The sequence below is a fragment of the Eleutherodactylus coqui genome, chromosome 9 (assembly GCF_035609145.1).
Source record: "Eleutherodactylus coqui strain aEleCoq1 chromosome 9, aEleCoq1.hap1, whole genome shotgun sequence".
Taxonomy (NCBI): Eukaryota; Metazoa; Chordata; class Amphibia; order Anura; family Eleutherodactylidae; genus Eleutherodactylus; species Eleutherodactylus coqui.
The window spans coordinates 42,697,374-42,715,445 of record NC_089845.1 but is presented as its reverse complement, the minus strand read 5'-3'; the positions used below and the strand labels follow the sequence as shown (position 1 = coordinate 42,715,445).

At 49.0% G+C, this 18,072-nt stretch overlaps 1 protein-coding gene across 1 annotated transcript; it reads right to left on the bottom strand.

The window, feature by feature from the left end:
* Window positions 1–2,963: 2,963 nt before the first annotated feature.
* SSR1 (signal sequence receptor subunit 1) lies at window positions 2,964–18,061 on the bottom strand. The gene is made up of 8 exons (XM_066579293.1): window positions 17,856–18,061; window positions 12,798–12,910; window positions 10,440–10,533; window positions 7,829–8,091; window positions 7,185–7,261; window positions 6,652–6,730; window positions 5,278–5,371; window positions 2,964–3,819 (listed from the first exon to the last, which is right to left on the bottom strand). Exons 1-8 carry the CDS (start codon window positions 17,929–17,931, stop codon window positions 3,752–3,754), a joined length of 864 nt encoding a protein of 287 aa, XP_066435390.1. The 5' UTR covers window positions 17,932–18,061; the 3' UTR covers window positions 2,964–3,751.
* Window positions 18,062–18,072: the final 11 nt, after the last annotated feature.

The following is an 18,072-nucleotide window of genomic DNA, read 5'->3' as shown; positions in this document are numbered from 1 at the left end:
ATGAAGCAAATTGATGCAACTGCAGCTCTACCAATTCAACCAACACCAGATGGGGGCAGAAGCACCTCACCTACATTGCTGTAGACCGTCACATCTCTCAATACAGCATTGCTGGAGCCTAGAGAACACAGACCAGCGAAGAACCCAGAAAGCAGAATGGTGACCGTTACTCCATCTTTCCTTATGGAAATGAGAATAAGGCTGTCATAGAGCAGAGAGAGGGATCAGCCCTATTCTTAGCTGGAAAAGGAAAGGGTAGAAGCAATGGGATGAAACTAAAAGGGAGGCGACACAGATTAGATATTAGACAGTGAGGGGGATCAATGCATGGAACAGGTTGCCACAGGAGGTAGGGAGTTCCCCTTCCATGGAAGTCGTTTAACAGAGGCTGCAGCCTCAGAGCTCTGCTCCTTCACAGCTGCAGAATGTTTTTCTTCTTTTACAGTCAAGCTAGCAATCTAAAAAGTCATATTTAAAGGTCTATCATCTCCAGAAAAACAAATTTGCTATGGTATAAGGATGTCAAAAGTTTTGATTGGTGGGGTGCGGAGTCCCTCACAGACCTCTGGAGATGAAGCAACAGACGGTCTCCTCCGAGCGCAAGTCCTGTTTGCTGACTGTAGATTGGCAATATAACCCATCTTCAGCTAACGAGCAGAGACAGTGCTTGGATGAGCAAGGGGGTGGGAGAGTCTCTGCACGCGGACCCCCACCGACCAACACTTCTTGGAAATGACAACTACACGTTAAAAAAGGAAATTGTCAACTTTTAGGTGCCTCCAACCCAATCATTGTGTTATTCCTCCAACCCCCACAGCCTCTGGGTAAAACGGATGCGCTAAAAAATATAAGCGCAAAGTGTACACAAAAGGAAGTCTGGCCGTTGGCTTTAGTCGTGTAAGCTACTTACATGATAACACGTGTGGCAGAATAATGGAAGGCATGAGGACTTTGAAGCATCTGATAGATGGAAGTCAAGTATGCCAATAAGGCCTTGTTCACACAAGCTACAAGATCATTGCTATGTTTTGTAGCCTGAAAGAACCCATTGGAAACCATGGACTTCACAGACAGGCGTATCGTGTGAACGAGGCCCAACCACCAGAGCCTTGCAATGGGCGGCTCACATCAAGCAGTGGTCTGGGCCTGCACCACACTACAGGATCCGCTGCGGTCACACACATCATAAATGATGGCATGGACAGTCATCTTTATAGAGGAGGTTTCCAATACATGGTGCCTCCAGTACAGACATCAAACAAGACTCAGGGGGTGGGTTTACAACAGACACATGTGCCCACACCACTGCTCATGTGGACCACCAACTGGATTGCTTTCGCATAGGAAGTCCGGCACCTGTGATATTTTTGCTTTGGAGAACCTGATAAAAATAGGTCCCATTATATTTATCTACCAGTCACTCGTTATCATACAATTAGCTTGCACTGCTGAAAGTCAATGACAAACTTCCTTTAAAAGGGGTTTTCCATCTAAATACTATTGATGACCAACTATTGATGACCTATCATCAGGATAGATCAGCTGGGGTCCGTTGCTCAGGACCCCGACCAATCAGCTGAGCGGGTGCATGCTGTCAGCACTGCAATAAACACAAAAGTCGGAGCAGCAGCTCTCCGCACCACCCTCCGTGTAGTGGCTGGTGCTTGTAACTGCAGGCATGGCTCCCACTGATTTCAACAAGAGCCGTGCCTGCAATTACAAGCGCCGGCCACTATACAGGGGTCGGTACAGAGGCTTCCACTCAGACCTCTGTTATTGCGACCCTGACAGCATGCGCCCGCACAGCTGATTAGCAAGGGTCCGTCGCTTGAGACCCCGACCAATCAACTATTGATGATAGGTCATCATTAGTATTTCACTGGCAAACCCACTTAATGCTGCTGATCGTAGCTGTTAACTCTTTAAATGCCCTGATTGATGTTCGAGGGCCCTGAACAGTCCTCCATGTTCAGATCACAGACAGCTGTTCGTTTGCCATGGCAGCCAAGGGCCTTCTGAAAGCCCCCACATCCTTAAGGGGTTACAGCTATAGATGAGCGAGTATACTCGCTAAAGGCGATTGCTCGAGCGAGCATTGCCTTGCCTTTAGCGAGTATCTCCCCCGCTCGAGACTGCAGGTTCGGGTGCCGGCAGTGGGCACGGAGCTGTAGGGGAGAGCGGGGCGGAACGGAGATCTCTCTCTCCCTCCTGCTGACAGCCGCTTCTCACCGCTCCCTGCCCGCCGCCGGCACCCGAACCTGCAGTCTCGAGCGGGGGAGATACTCGCTAAAGGCAATGCTCGCTCGAGCAATCGCCTTTAGCGAGTATACTCACTCATCTCTAGTTACAGCATATCTAAACTTTCAGTTGACTTTTCAGAATAAGCAGTCATGCAAGTACATGGGTAACACCACTAATTCTGACTTGTAAGCTGTATTCTTCAGCAGTTCTCCTGTCAGTTTGCCCTGAGCTCAGCTCCAGAGCGGGTGGAGACTATCTGCTAGGGCGTCTCCCATAAACTGCACACAGTTAGTCCTATAGGACACCTGCAGGAGCATGGAGGTCATTACATAGCATTGCAGCTGTGAATCCAGTTCTGGAGCAAGAGAAAGCTTACTAGATACAGAAGCAGCAATGTAAGAGTCTGTCCAGCAGCTCCCTGCTCCCCTCTCTATAGAAGTCAGTGGGCAGCAACTGTAACCTGATCTCTCAGACTGTGTCTATCTGACCAGTAAAGTCAGTGATTGGTCAGTGCAGGAGGCAGGCAAGCAGTAACAGCTGTTGAGTGGAGAAATGCATTTTTCTGTATTATTACAGAATACATATTGTATTATTTAATAATATATTAAGCGTTTACACTTACTTTTGCCATTGAAAAAAAAAAAAGTTTATTATTTAAAGGGGGTGGAGCTATAAGAACAAAAGTCACTAGTGAAGCTTGCAGAAATGTGAGCTGTTTTACAAAAAAAATTGTTTTTATTTAAGAATTTATTTCTTTGTACATTTCCAGGCTGCTTCAAATGGCAAAATATTCCCATCTCCAAACAGTAAGCTTTGTTCTCTGAACGTTTCTGGCCGCCCGCATGGACACAATGCTTTTAATTAACCACTTTATATTCCAATCTTTTAAAGACCCCATTGTACAATATTCCAACCATTTCCCAAACCAAGCCATCCGTAGTGAAGACTTCTAGTAGAAGTCTACGATGTTGTTAGAGCAAGCTCCCAGCTGCAAACTTGGAGACAGGCAAGAAAGCTCATTAGCACTTTTCTCCCCAAATACATGTTAAATTAGGAACAAGATGAACTGGTGGGCTTCACCAGATTTCAGTAAATTGGCACGTAGATCAGCAAGGCTACAGCCAATATACACCACAGCTTTCTCGGGCTGAGATGTATAGATGAGGAGCAGAGATAAAGACGACTAAAAAGATGCCCATAGCCACAGTCTTACAGACCGTCATGCAACTCAGAACCTGAATGCTTTGCAGTATTCTGGTACTCCAATGTCCTGGGTGACGCATCAGACTTTAGGTTTACGTGGGGATCAAGACTTAAAAAAAAAAAAAAAAAAAAATCCATTGGGGGAGAAGATAAAAAAATTGCAGTCAATGATTTTGAATGTTTTACAGCACTTCACATCGCACTCCACTCTCCATTATGGATGTCACAAGTTATCCATCCTGGACAGGAGCGGCCAGTATTAGTGGACAGGAGGTTTTATTATTTTTTTTAGATGACGACAGTCTGTTTATTCATCAGATCCCGCTGACCGTTTCTGGGCTCTTTTGCGTGGAGATCTTCTGGGGGAAGCTTTGTCTACAAGAAAAGTGAAAAAAAAAATGTTAGCGTATTGTGTAGATGAACAGAGTTGCCTAATAGCTAATGGCCCTTTAACACAACAGGACGCAATCATTCTGATTGAAGTGGGAATGATAATCGTCCAGTTTAGATTAATGTAGCGGCTGAAGGAGAATTGTTCACTTTCTGAATGCAGAAAACAGCACGTTATTCAATGTAAACAGTAATTGTTCACTTCTGAACGACCGCTGCTTACTATGAATGGAGGTGGGTGGTGGGTGGTGAACACTTCTCGGTCCCCTCCACCTCTATGCCGATGCCAGCAATACTCGCTCCGGTGTAACCGTACAGGACCGGGCATCACTGGGACGGGTGTTGTGCATAGTTTGCCCCACAGCTCCTGCCGTCTAAATGGGCCGTAACTGACCTCACAGAAGTAAACCATGCATATTTGTAAATAATCAAATCAAATCATGCAAAGAGTAGCTAGTAAAGCCACGTGCCTTGTCATCACACAAAACATTAAGTATTTTGGTATGGGCCACTTCTTCACATAATAAGGACTAATGCCCACGGACGGATTTGTGCCACGTTTTCCGCCATGCTATTCCGCAGCTATTGGGTTCTATTAACCTAATGGCTTTTAGCCTTCCAATGCTCACGCTGCGGAATTCTTCTGCGGATTTCCAGTGTGAAAGAAATCGCGGCATGTGCCATCTTCCGTGGAAATACACGTGGCTGACTTCCATTGTAGTCAATGTCTGTCCTGCGATACTACAGCTGTGCTCATAGTGGAAGTATCACGGGAATACGTGTTCATTGCCCACCACGTCATGCGCTGGACAGGACTCTCGCAGCACCTCCAGAGAGGAGGAGAGTATGGGGTCTTTAGGGGGCACCGTGTCAGAGTCCGCTGCGATATTCCGCTGGCGGAGTCCGACACGGCCGTGGGCATGAGGCCTTAAGGCTGGCCATAGATGTAACGATTATTGCCAACAATCTGAAGGCTATTTTATGTGCAGGATACAAAAAAAAAATCAATTTAAACCAGTGGAAAGCTGCATAATTTGTGCTTTAACACAACAGTCAGTGTATCATCACCAAGTCTTTACAGCAGAACATAACCAAGATCACAAGCAGTGCAGAAACATGAATGTACTTCACTCAGAAAATTAAGTAATCTCACCTCGTCTACTTTGCACTGAGGTCGCAAGGAAGCAAGAAAACAAAAAACAGATAGCAAGAAGCGTTAGAGAAGAGAACAGACAGATACTGCAGTAAAACACAAGCCGGCGGTCTTCCAACAGTTCAGAAAACCCACCGACCGCTTAGGACATTACAAATGGACGCACTGTTGGCCGATACATTACATCACATTAGAAGAGCCTACAAGTACTAGTCCCATAATGTATAAATTAGTAATTTACCATTTACCAACAGCAGGCAAAGAAACCTTCTATGAACATAAATACTCACTGATTTGGCTCAGAGTCTCCGGAGGGATCCAGCTCATGTCAACGTCATTTTGATTAGATGTGCCCATCTCCACTTTCTGGGTGGGACGCTTTCTCTGCAGGTAGGAGCACAACGGCATTTAGCTGCAAGCACACTACTATCTAGAGACCTCAGGAGTCGTGTACATACAGATGTTCTATGGATGCACCGCTAGCCTTTTTTTTTTTAGGTAGATCGTGTACAACATGAAATTTAGATATATTCTTTCCACCTGGACAAGAACTTACAAGTTATTAAATACAACTTTTCACTGTAATGGGGTCATCCATAGGAGCCTCAGTTACAGGGGAAAACTGGCCCTCGTGGTGGCGCGCACACGGACTATCAGTTTGAGTTGAAGGGCTGGAGAATGCGATAAATAGCCATAGAACAATGGTTCTCATATATCCCTTGATAAGGGGTCTGTAACACTCTGGTTTTTGTTTTCTATCTAGAGCATTATATACTATTGCACTAGGGCGGGCTCACATGAACGTATGGTAAATGGCAGTGTTTTACCGGGAGGTGGAGCTGCAATCACAGCGATTGTGATCACGTATGTCTGCGCATGACAGCATATATCACACATTGGCTTCCTGTTTTTGTTTGAAATGCTTTACGCCCGTCTTGTTTCCTAGCAACATGCATATAAAGGGCAGCACATACACAACCATATAGGATAGGCATCCCACATAATACACGGTAAAAAAAGAACATGTTGCGGTTTTTTAAATGCGCATATTATACGCAAGTGTGAATAATCAATGGAAAGCAATGTACTTTCATTGGCTCCATTCACCGCGTGTTATGCCTGTGTATATGGCGCACGCAATACACAATGGAATTCCGCTCAGGTGAGCCGGTCCTTCTAAAGACTATTCCTTTTATCTGTCACCTAAAAGGATTAATAGAATTGAAACTAACGAAGCGTATATTTACACGACAGACTAACTTGTATGGAATCGATTTTCAGTCTCAGACATTTCTACTGTTAAGAGTAAATTCACACATCGCAGCGGCTCACCAAGATCGCAGCAGATTTTGCACTGTGGATCCACACCAAAACCTGCATGATTTTGTGCAGATTTGGACGAGGATCTACAGCATATTTCACCCTTTCTATTGAAGGGGTGAAGTCTGCTCAGACCGGCCCCTATGGTGCAGATTGATGTGGAAACGGACCTGGATTTTCTGCTGCGGAATATTGGCACAAACTCCACTATGTGAACACACCCCGAACCCCTGCATGAATTCTTAGAAGTCTCCCAAGTCCTTATGTTCAGGATGGAGTATATAACTATTACAACTGGGTAAAGCCCTCTGCTGAAATCGTAAGAAGCCGACATCTGCGCTCACCTTCCTGGATTCCAACAGTTGATGCAGACCGACAACCATGAGCAGCCCAAGACCACCAAGGAACAGGTACATGAAGATCCTTCAAGATAAAAAGGTTTAACATGAGTTATCAGTAGCAACACCTATACATAACCTGCAATGGTAACCCACGCATGTGCTTTTACACAACAAAGGATGTTAAAGTTGCACCATTTACTGCAGGTTTTATCGCAAATTCCTGTGCGGATTCCCCCCCCCTATGATTCCATAGCGGAAACGGCGATAAAATTGACATGCTGCAGAATTGAATTCCGCCCCGCATGTCAATTTCCACATGGGTTTTGTGTGGATTATTTCCGCTGCTTGTGGGTGAGATTTTCAAAGTCTCGTCCACTTTGTCTCTACTGTAAATACCACAGAACTTCGGTGAAGAGGGTCCACATGGAAATTCCGCCCTGTGTGGACCCCGCCTAAAGAACCCAGTATCAACCAGGGTGGGACCATTTATCAGACTTCTGCCTTGTGATTCACATTACTAGTTGTACTACACTTACGTTTCTCCATCCAGACCATCTTCCTTTTCAATTATAGTCACAGTTTGATTGAATACAGCATCCTGAAAAGTATTTGCCTAGGGAAAAAAAAAATAATTAAAAAATATACTCAGAAACCAGGTCACAAACCCCTACTGACTGCTAGAAAGAAGGGGCCGCCGACTTCCTCCAAGTACAGAATCCCTTCATCTCTGGAGCAAAGCGCCTGTCATTTAATTATCCAACTTAATGCAACGGAGCTGGACTTGATCACTGTAACTTAGGACTTGTCTACAGGTCACTGATAGCTGCAGCAAATCGGCAACATGTGAGCGCACTCTTATGGTGATCAATATCAGAATTTTAGCAGAGCGTGAACACGGCAGAGGGAGTATAGTAGGAGATTGGGTATAGTGCAGCATGGTTTGAGGGATGTCAGAAGTGCAGATACTGAAAAAAGATGCAAGACTGCCTTCATATAGGACACTAGCGATACAACATTGTGTCTTGCAACTCACACTTCATAAAGAGGTTCTGTCGTTTTTCCCCCATTGCTTTTAATAGGATATTTTAGGTTATTACATGTTCTTCTACTGCTTGCAAGATATCTTAGGCGTTTCAAGAAGAAGGTAAGACTTTATAAAAACAGTATAATGAAATCTTACACTCGCATCCCTATAATTCAAGTTGATGACCAGCCCAAAAGGACGTCCGCCCATAGGTTCAGCAGGGATAAAAGAGTATTCAAAGGTGGCCTGCCTCTGCGGAGGAACGAGAGTGTTCAAGTGGAGAGCTGTGAAATTCTGGATGTAGAACTGGTAATCTTGGGGGTATCTGAATGAGGCATCCAGCGACTCCACGATGAAGTCTTCGGTACCCTTGTTTGTGAAGCCAACAAGGAACTTCACAATATCATTAGCTGGGAAATCTAAAGGGAAGAAGAGAAAAGTGGTTTTATTCACATGTGACGATGCAGCAAATCACATACTTTGCACAGGATTACCTATCGGGCTGATGAGCTAGCAAAATAAAGGCCCATTTACATGCAACAATTATCGCTCAAAATTCATTCAAATGATAGCATATGAGCGATGATCGTTGCGTGTAAACGCCATTGTTCACTGTTTGGCTGAACGATGATTTTAAGGGAAGCTTAAAATTCATCGTTCAGCCGGAGAACAATAACAGGGACAGCACACCGTGTTCTCCACGAGTGTCGGAAATTACAGTGTATTCTGCTGACAGCCCATGCAAGAACAATGGAGCTGTGTGCAGAGCTAAGATCGCAGAGCTGTGCTCAGCAAACAGCTCCCGGAGGCCCTTTCACATGCAAATTAAGCTGATAATGAACATTAGTGTGCATTAACACTTTACGCAAAATGATCGCTAGAACTGTCAATCTTTAAATGCTTTGAAAGATTGTCTTTGCGTGTAAACGGGACTTAATGTTTGAACCCAACCATCAACCCATGTACACATCGCAATCAGCCGACACCTGAGCAAATACTAGTTTGTCTTCCTGAATAAATAATTCAATCAGCTGACAAAAAAAACAAAAACAAAACAGACACACACAAAACCCGTGGGCAACATCTCGCCACATCAACAACGACAAAATGCAAACTGTACGAATGATTGCTGTTGGTATGATGACAGAAAATGTCAATACAATCTGTTGCATATAAACGGCAGTAATGAGGGCCAATGACATTGTATATTGATTGGAGCTCAATAGGGAAAAAAGTCTGCCCATGTAAAACTCTCATTAGTTTTGCTACTTACAATTTATTTAACTCGTAATGAGAGTTAGGGGTATTCCCCTCTTGGCCAGTTATCCCCCATCTACAGGGAATAACTAGCCATTAGGTGGGGGTTCAATCAATGGGACCACACTGATCCAGAGAAAGCAGAAAACACACACACACACACGCGAAGTTTTAACAGCAATGGCCAAACACACACCATTCACTTCCATGGGGCTTCCTGAGATTGCCAAGTGTTTGAACTCTGCCATCCCAGCACTACCCATTGAAGTGCGTGGTGTAGTGGCTGGAAAGCTTCAGGGATTCGCTAGGAGCGACTTCACAATTTGAAAATACCCCTTTAACATCTTTCAGAAAGTGGAATCTGTTTACATACCCAATATTTCCTTATGACACCCTACCAGACAAAAACATGGCACACGATGCAAGTAATGTGCCCGTCTCCCCCCCCCCCCCGTGCAGTACATACTAGTTTTGTCAATAGGGTGCCTTCACTTTTGATAAATGTTGTAGTTGAAAAACTCCACAGCCTCACCCACTTCTCCCAACACACTTGTATATATAAAAGTGGTAGAGGGCCTTAATAAATATGGCGCTGAATGTCCTTGTGCTTCAGTGATGGACACAAACTGATTGTACTCTGCCTGAGCACAGTGCTCAGTTATCTGTGAATGGAGCCGTTGCCGTGCATGTGTGACCAGCTGCCCATTTGCTTCAGCATTAGGGTTCTTCACACGAACGTATGCGTTTTTACAATTTCTCACCGACGCCGTAAAATCGCGTGACTTTTTTCTTCCAGGGTAATTAGCGTTTTCTCGCCCATTCACACAACCGTTGAGCGTGGTTATTAGCGAAAAACTACATCGCACCCTGGAAAACCCTCGCTCGGCTTTATTCCTCTGAATGACTACTAATGCCTACATAGAGGAATCTTTAAGCTTTTCGCAGCCTCCCCCTCCCCTTTTCCCCCCTGCTACTATAGGAGTCTATGGGACCCAACGGCATATATTGGCCAAAACAGTTCCAGAACTATCTTTTTCCCCAACGTATATGCATCAGCATGTATTTTGGTCACGTATGTTCCATTTTTCATGTTTCCATGCTCCGTATAATCGCCCATGTGAACAACTGCATTGGAGACCAATGCCACAGATGGTCACGTATATTGGTCGCCCGTAAAAATGTGCTTTTTTTGCGCTCGTGCGAAAGAGCCCTTAGAAAAATGGGACTAAGCGATCCTGCACTGTGAAATAGGGGAGTAGAGAAGGGGCGCAGTGGTCCAAAAGCCTCAGGATTGGTGGGGGTCATAGCAGTGGATGAGTGAAAATGTATACGTTCATACACTAACCAGACGACCCCTTTAAGGCACAGCAAGAAGGCCAGTTGTCAGCGGTAGTTGGTTAAAGGGATTGTCCCACAAAAAGTATTGTTTAGGGTTAAATCCTGCACAGAATATTTCTTGTGGGACAATCCTTATAATGAAATAGGAGCAGCAGGTGATAAAGTGAATTACCTTCGCCTTTAACAAATAGGATGGTGGTATCAGCATTGGGAGAGGCTTTCGGTTCACCCGAACTCAAGTCTTCTTCCTCCTCTTTTTCTTCAGTCTGTTAAAATATAATAAATTATTAAAATTCTAAGGATTTTTTATGAAAAAACCGAAGTACACTTGTTCTCAATACTATGTACTCCATGAACAGGGGGAGGTGGGGGGTCTGGAAATATGCAGCTGTCACCTATGATGTGGATAGGGTATAAGTGTGTGATTGGTGAGGGTCCGACAACTGAGGCCACCACCGACCACAAGAATATGGGTTCAATGTCCCCCCCAGTACAAACATAGCGGCATCAAACTAATCATCGCTATGAGTCTGCCAAACACAAGTTGGGTACAAAGTTTAGCAATCTCTGCCAGCCCCGCAGGTATGCATGGAGCAGCAGTAAGCATGCTCAAGCGCTGCTCCATTGATATGGGAAGGCACATGGGACTGAAAGGTCAGACAGCTCTCAGCGAGAAACCCGCAATCCTGCAGAGATCTCTGCCTGTCTAAATGCTCTGCACGAGCGCCAACGACCTTAGTGGTGACGTCGCCCGCCCGTGCAGTCCTTTCCCCGACTGTCGTCCCGTCTAAATGGGACATTACTGGCAGGGACCATGTATAGGAGCCTCTATTGTCAATACTGATCACCCAAGACACAGCATCAGTACAAAGAGGAATGTGTGGCCTAGTTGTTAGATACCACAGGGACACTACAGCTGGCCATACCAGTCGAAAGTTCAATTCCCCAAGAGACGTTATGGGTTAGTCTAACTGTATGCCGCCATCCAGATACATTGGGGAAGGTAGGATCCACCAATATCATTTTAGCGGAACGTGTACAGAAGTATTTTGCACATCGCTGATTGGACAAGAACTTCCTTTGGATTTACTGAGAGAATCATTGGTCCCCAGGAGTCACCATATTCAGCTGCCGCTGTGCAATGGGAACTCCACTCCCTCCAACTGTGCAGCCACAGCTCAGCAGTCATGTGGGGTGCAGCCATAGCGAGGTCTGCATGAGGCAGGACCAGAGGGGCAAATGTTACGTTATAAGGGAAAAGAAATTGTTTCTTTTAACCAATCTTGATTATTTTATCATAGACAATAGGGGCCATGTTATTAAACTTAAAGGGGTTGTCCCGCGAAAGCAAGTGGGGTTCAGCACTTCTGTATGGCCATATTAATGCACTTTGTAATATACATCGTGCATTAAATATGAGCCATACAGAAGTTATATACTTACCCCCTCCGGTTTTGGCGTCCCCGTCTCCATGGCGCCGACCGAAGCCTTCTTCTGCCAGGATTAGACGCGCTTGCGCAGTCTGCCCTCTTCTGTCCCGCTCCGGCGTGCTCGCGCCGCAGAGGTCTTCTGCGCACGCCGGAGCAGCCCCTTCAGCGGGACAGAAGAAGCAGACTGCGCAAGTGCGTCTAATCCAGGCAGAAGAAGGCTTCGGTCGGCGCCATGGAGACGGGGACGCCTGCACCGGAGGGGGTAAGTATATAACTTCTGTATGGCCAATATTTAATGCACGATGTATATTACAAAGTGCATTTATATGGCCATACAGAAGTGCTTAACCCCACTTGCTTTCGCGGGACAACCCCTTTAAGAGTTTCCCACTTCTAGTGGTTTTGCTGCAGGAAGCAGACAACACCGTACATTGTGTAGTGGCCTAGGTTGGTACTGCGGACTGAATCCGATGCACTGCGGTGGAACTTGGGTTGCAGTACCAACACAGGCCACTGCGTAGCGTACAGAGCTGCCTGCTTCTTGCTAAACAGCTAAAAAATAGGACAACCTCCTAAGGCTAAATTCACATAGTGAGGAAGTGACAACGATTTCCACATGCAGGGCACATTGAAGTTTGCCTCCTATGCAAGTTAATGAGGTTTCTGCAACCGCACTCATACAGTGAAGGAAAAAAACCAGCCGATTATGGTCCTTTTAGACCAATTAAGTTCTCTGCCCGATTTAATAAGTGTTGATCGAAAAGCACATCAATCTGCGCTCACTGCAGATCGGCTTATGGGGACAAACGATGGGAATTGCTACGGTAATTCGTTCCCCATATGCTGGCTGTGCAGACATCTTCCTATTCACACAGGGAGATGTACAGACAGTCAACAAGCATTGTTATCAGACAGCAAACAGCTGATTGTTGGTCCTTTTACACAGGCCGATCGTGGGGCAAATGACCCAACAGGAGGAATGCCAGGGCCCAGGTGAATGGCAGTGTGCACCTGCCACGTATCAGCCTTGGGTCTCTGCCGTAGATTTGCTACAGGCAGATCCTCATCATATGATCTTAGCCTTAGGGAGACTTCATTACCAGGTCTGTGGATTCATCTTCTTCTACTTCAGCCTCATCGTCATCATCTTCTACGACAGAGTCCTCAATGGCCTCTTCATCTTCTGTTGCATCTTGGGCAGCGACTAACGGACCTATAACAATATTAAGAGAGAAGTCCAAGTGTCAATAATGTCATTTATTATATAACGTTCATAAATGAGCACAGCGAGTGGGAAAGAGGCCAGAAACCGGGAGATGCCCCGCGGGTATCAGGTGCGGCACTACCACCTGCTGAGCACTGTCTGAAGGGCATCCAAGAAAGACCAAAATAAACTTAACAGCTTTGCCAAGAGAAGACTGTGGACAAGATCTGACGGCGCCTCACGCTGCCAGCGGAGCAGGATATGCTTTGTAGCGCCTGTATATTCCCCAAATACTGAAGTCAATGAGGATACACTAGAACCGTGTACCCTTAACCCTTTCCAATCCATTTGGCCTGTCCCGGCATCGGAGCTGTGGAGGGAAATGGTTAAAAGGGCCGTTCCATGGAATTAGTTATCCACCTATAAGATGGAAGTATGGGATTGGTGGGATCTGACTACCGAGACCACCTGCACGGACGGCAATGGAAGCCTTTTCAACCTGCGACTCATCTGCAATTGACATTGTGGATTGGCACAGCACCCACGTCATAGGAGCCCTACTTACAGGGGAAACACCCCTATATGGTGAGGGTAGTCACTGGCAGAGCTCCGCTAAGACCTACGGCTCTGACATGTGGGAAATGGCGCGGCCGCTTCCTGCCTTCTCTACACATCACTGGATGCTATGTCGTCTGGAAAAGAGGGCAGAAGTTAAAAACCTGCATCTCCCTTCTCCTCTGGGTCCTTGGCTGCGTCTGACAGCCGACCTCTGCCTGCTAGACTGCAGGAGCTTTAATCCCGCTCCATATATTTACTATCCGCTAGATTAAAGCCCAAGACCAAACGCTGTATATTTACAGCACTTGATCCTTAAGGCCATGTCGCGAAATGTCGCGATTTGGCTGCAGCGGAAAACCGCAAGATTTCCGCCAGGAGAATCGCTGCTTCAAAACCCGCAGTGGTTTTGAAGCGGCCCGGCCGCTCGCTCTTCGGCTACGGCTGGCGCTCCCATAGAGGAGAGCGCGGCCACAGCGGAAAAAAAAATTAACATGCTGCGGTCGGCATGGCTGGCTAATCCTGGGATTAGCGGCCACATGCGGATTTGCCATGGCGAAATTCCGCACAGAATTTCCGCGGCAAATCTGCCCCGTGTGAACCCAGCCTAAGGGGTTAAAAAAAAAAAATAGAATCTGAGTCGTCTGGCGTCTGTTCTCCCCGCATGCAGTAAGTGTGTGTGTGTGAGCGGGGGCTAATAGCTACAACTAGCGGCGACTACAGGGGAGATCATTTCCAGGATGAACACAACAATGGCGGACGTGACTTTACCCCATCTGTCCATCATCATCACCGCTAACCCCTTCAGCACAGAGAGAAGCGGCTAAAGTGACGCTTCTCCCCAGCAGCTCTCACGCCAGATACAAGTCGCTGTAACGCAACAACCCCCTTCACTGCAGATCATAGCCCCCCACCATATGTCAGGGGTCATACAGGGTGCTCCCATCCACTGGGCTCAGTATAGCGCCGCCCTGGAGGAGCCCGAAGAGGCATCACGCCAGCTGTCAGTGGGAATCCCTCTTAGGCCGCTCCACAGCGGAATGTCTGCAGCTGATCAACAGCAGAAAATCCGCCTCCAGACCCGCGCCATTTGGCTTCACTGCGTATTTCAGCCCCTCATTAAGGTGAATTCCGTAGCAGAAATAGCGACAAAATTGACAGCGCAATTCAAGTCGCACCGCGTTATAGACGAGATCGTCAACATCTTATCCACTGTTGTAAACGCCACAGAGGGTCCGTACGGAAATTCCGCCGCGTCTTCACCCCCTAAAGTCTGTTTACACCAGGCGATTCCTCCTCGGAAGGAGAGAAGGATGTCGGATACGGGATTGGCGCGGTCAAATGAGGAATGGTTTGTTTGGCGGATAAGCAGATGCAAACAACTCAATGAGCGCCATTTAATCCGGACAATTAGCGAACGAGACAATGGCGATTTAGTTTTTCACACCTGCATAAAATGAATGAAAAAAAAAAGACAAAAAAAAGAGAAAAGACGACTTCTCGCCGGCCGCCATCACACGGGCGATTACGGGGCAAGTGTTCTCGTAACGATTTTTCGAACGATATTCACTCTGTATAAAAAAAACCAAAACACTACAGACAGAACGACCCCCTCCGCGCCGCGGACCCCCAGACCCATTACCTGCTGCTGATCTCTTCACCCCATTCCACGCCGCGGATCCCCCAGACCCATTACCGGCTGCTGACCTCTTCACCCCACTCCACGCCGCGGATCCCCCAGACCCATTACCTGCTGCTGATCTCTTCACCCCATTCCACGCCGCGGATCCCCCAGACCCATTACCTGCTGCTGATCTCTTCACCCCATTCCACGCCGCGGATCCCCCCAGACCCATTACCTGCTGCTGATCTCTTCACCCCATTCCACGCCGCGGATCCCCCCAGACCCATTACCTGCTGCTGATCTCTTCACCCCATTCCGCGCCGCGGACCCCCAGACCCATTACCTGCTGCTGATCTCTTCACCCCATTCCACGCCGCGGATCCCCCAGACCCATTACCTGCTGCTGATCTCTTCACCCCATTCCACGCCGCGGATCCCCCAGACCCATTACCTGCTGCTGATCTCTTCACCCCACTCCACGCCGCGGATCCCCCAGACCCATTACCTGCTGCTGATCTCTTCACCCCATTCCACGCCGCGGATCCCCCAGACCCATTACCGGCTGCTGACCTCTTCACCCCACTCCACGCCGCGGATCCCCCAGACCCATTACCTGCTGCTGATCTCTTCACCCCATTCCACGCCGCGGATCCCCCAGACCCATTACCTGCTGCTGATCTCTTCACCCCATTCCACGCCGCGGATCCCCCCAGACCCATTACCTGCTGCTGATCTCTTCACCCCATTCCACGCCGCGGATCCCCCCAGACCCATTACCTGCTGCTGATCTCTTCACCCCATTCCACGCCGCGGATCCCCCCAGACCCATTACCTGCTGCTGATCTCTTCACCCCACTCCGCGCCGCGGACCCCCAGACCCATTACCTGCTGCTGATCTCTTCACCCCATTCCACGCCGCGGATCCCCCAGACCCATTACCGGCTGCTGACCTCTTCACCCCACTCCACGCCGCGGATCCCCCAGACCCATTACCTGCTGCTGATCTCTTCACCCCATTCCACGCCGCGGATCCCCCAGACCCATTACCTGCTGCTGATCTCTTCACCCCATTCCACGCCGCGGATCCCCCCAGACCCATTACCTGCTGCTGATCTCTTCACCCCATTCCACGTCGCGGATCCCCCCAGACCCATTACCTGCTGCTGATCTCTTCACCCCACTCCGCGCCGCGGACCCCCAGACCCATTACCTGCTGCTGATCTCTTCACCCCATTCCACGCCGCGGATCCCCCAGACCCATTACCGGCTGCTGATCTCTTCACCCCATTCCGCGCCGCGGATCCCCCAGACCCATTACCGGCTGCTGATCTCTTCACCCCATTCCACGCCGCGGATCCCCCAGACCCATTACCGGCTGCTGATCACTTCACCCCATTCCGTGCCGCGGACCCCCCAGACCCATTACCTGCTGCTGATCTCTTCACCCCACTCCGCGGATCCCCCAGACCCATTACCTGCTGCTGATCTCTTCACCCCATTCCACGCCGCGGATCCCCCAGACCCATTACCGGCTGCTGATCTCTTCACCCCATTCCGCGCCGCGGATCCCCCAGACCCATTACCGGCTGCTGACCTCTTCACCCCACTCCGCGGATCCCCCAGACCCATTACCTGCTGCTGATCTCTTCACCCCACTCCGCGGATCCCCCAGACCCATTACCTGCTGCTGATCTCTTCACCCCATTCCACGCCGCGGATCCCCCAGACCCATTACCGGCTGCTGATCTCTTCACCCCATTCCGCGCCGCGGATCCCCCAGACCCATTACCGGCTGCTGACCTCTTCACCCCACTCCGCGGATCCCCCAGACCCATTACCGGCTGCTGATCTCTTCACCCCACTCCGCGGATCCCCCAGACCCATTACCTGCTGCTGATCTCTTCACCCCATTCCGCGCCGCGGATCCCCCAGACCCATTACCGGCTGCTGACCTCTTCACCCCACTCCGCGGATCCCCCAGACCCATTACCTGCTGCTGATCTCTTCACCCCACTCCGCGGATCCCCCAGACCCATTACCGGCTGCTGATCTCTTCACCCCACTCCGCGGATCCCCCAGACCCATTACCTGCTGCTGATCTCTTCACCCCATTCCACGCCGCGGATCCCCCAGACCTATTACCTGCTGCTGATCTCTTCACCCCATTCCGCGCCGCGGTCCCCCAGACCCATTACCGGCTGCTGATCTCTTCACCCCACTCCGCGGATCCCCCAGACCCATTACCTGCTGCTGATCTCTTCACCCCACTCCGCTGATCCCCCAGAACCATTACCTGCTGCTGATCTCTTAACCCCTTCCACGCCGCGGACCCCCCAGACCCATTACCTGCTGCTGATCTCTTCACCCCATTCCGCGCCGCTGATCCCCCAGACCCATTACCTGCTGCTGATCTCTTCACCCCATTCCGCGCCGCTGATCCCCCAGACCCATTACCTGCTGCTGATCTCTTCACCCCACTCCGCGGATCCCCCAGACCCATTACCTGCTGCTGACCTCTTCACCCCATTCCGCGCCGCTGATCTCCTAACATCAAGTTAAACCAGATGCTCAGAAGTGACCAATCCCCCCTTGGGGACATAGAATCCCCCGCAGCCCCTGCCAGCTGTCCCGGGGAGATCAGCGGCGCCGGGCACAGAATGAATGAGCGGCGGAGCGGAGTGACACGTCAGCCTGAGGCCGGCACCCACACGGAGCGCCCGACTAGCCCGCAGCCTCCCACCCCGCTAGTCCGGAAGAGTCGCACACAGCACGCACCTCTCCCACCGCCGCCGAGCAGTGTGACCGGGAAGGCCAGCAGCAGTAGGAGCAGCAGGTTGCGCAGCGCCGTCATGTCGGTGTGGAGTCCACGGAGGAGGAGAAGAAGGAGGCGGAGGGTCTTACTGACGAGGCCGCCGCCTATTCCACTATTTTCAGGCCTCTTCACTCAATGGCGACCTGCTACGTAGCCTCCAGAGGTAGGCGGGGCCAGCAG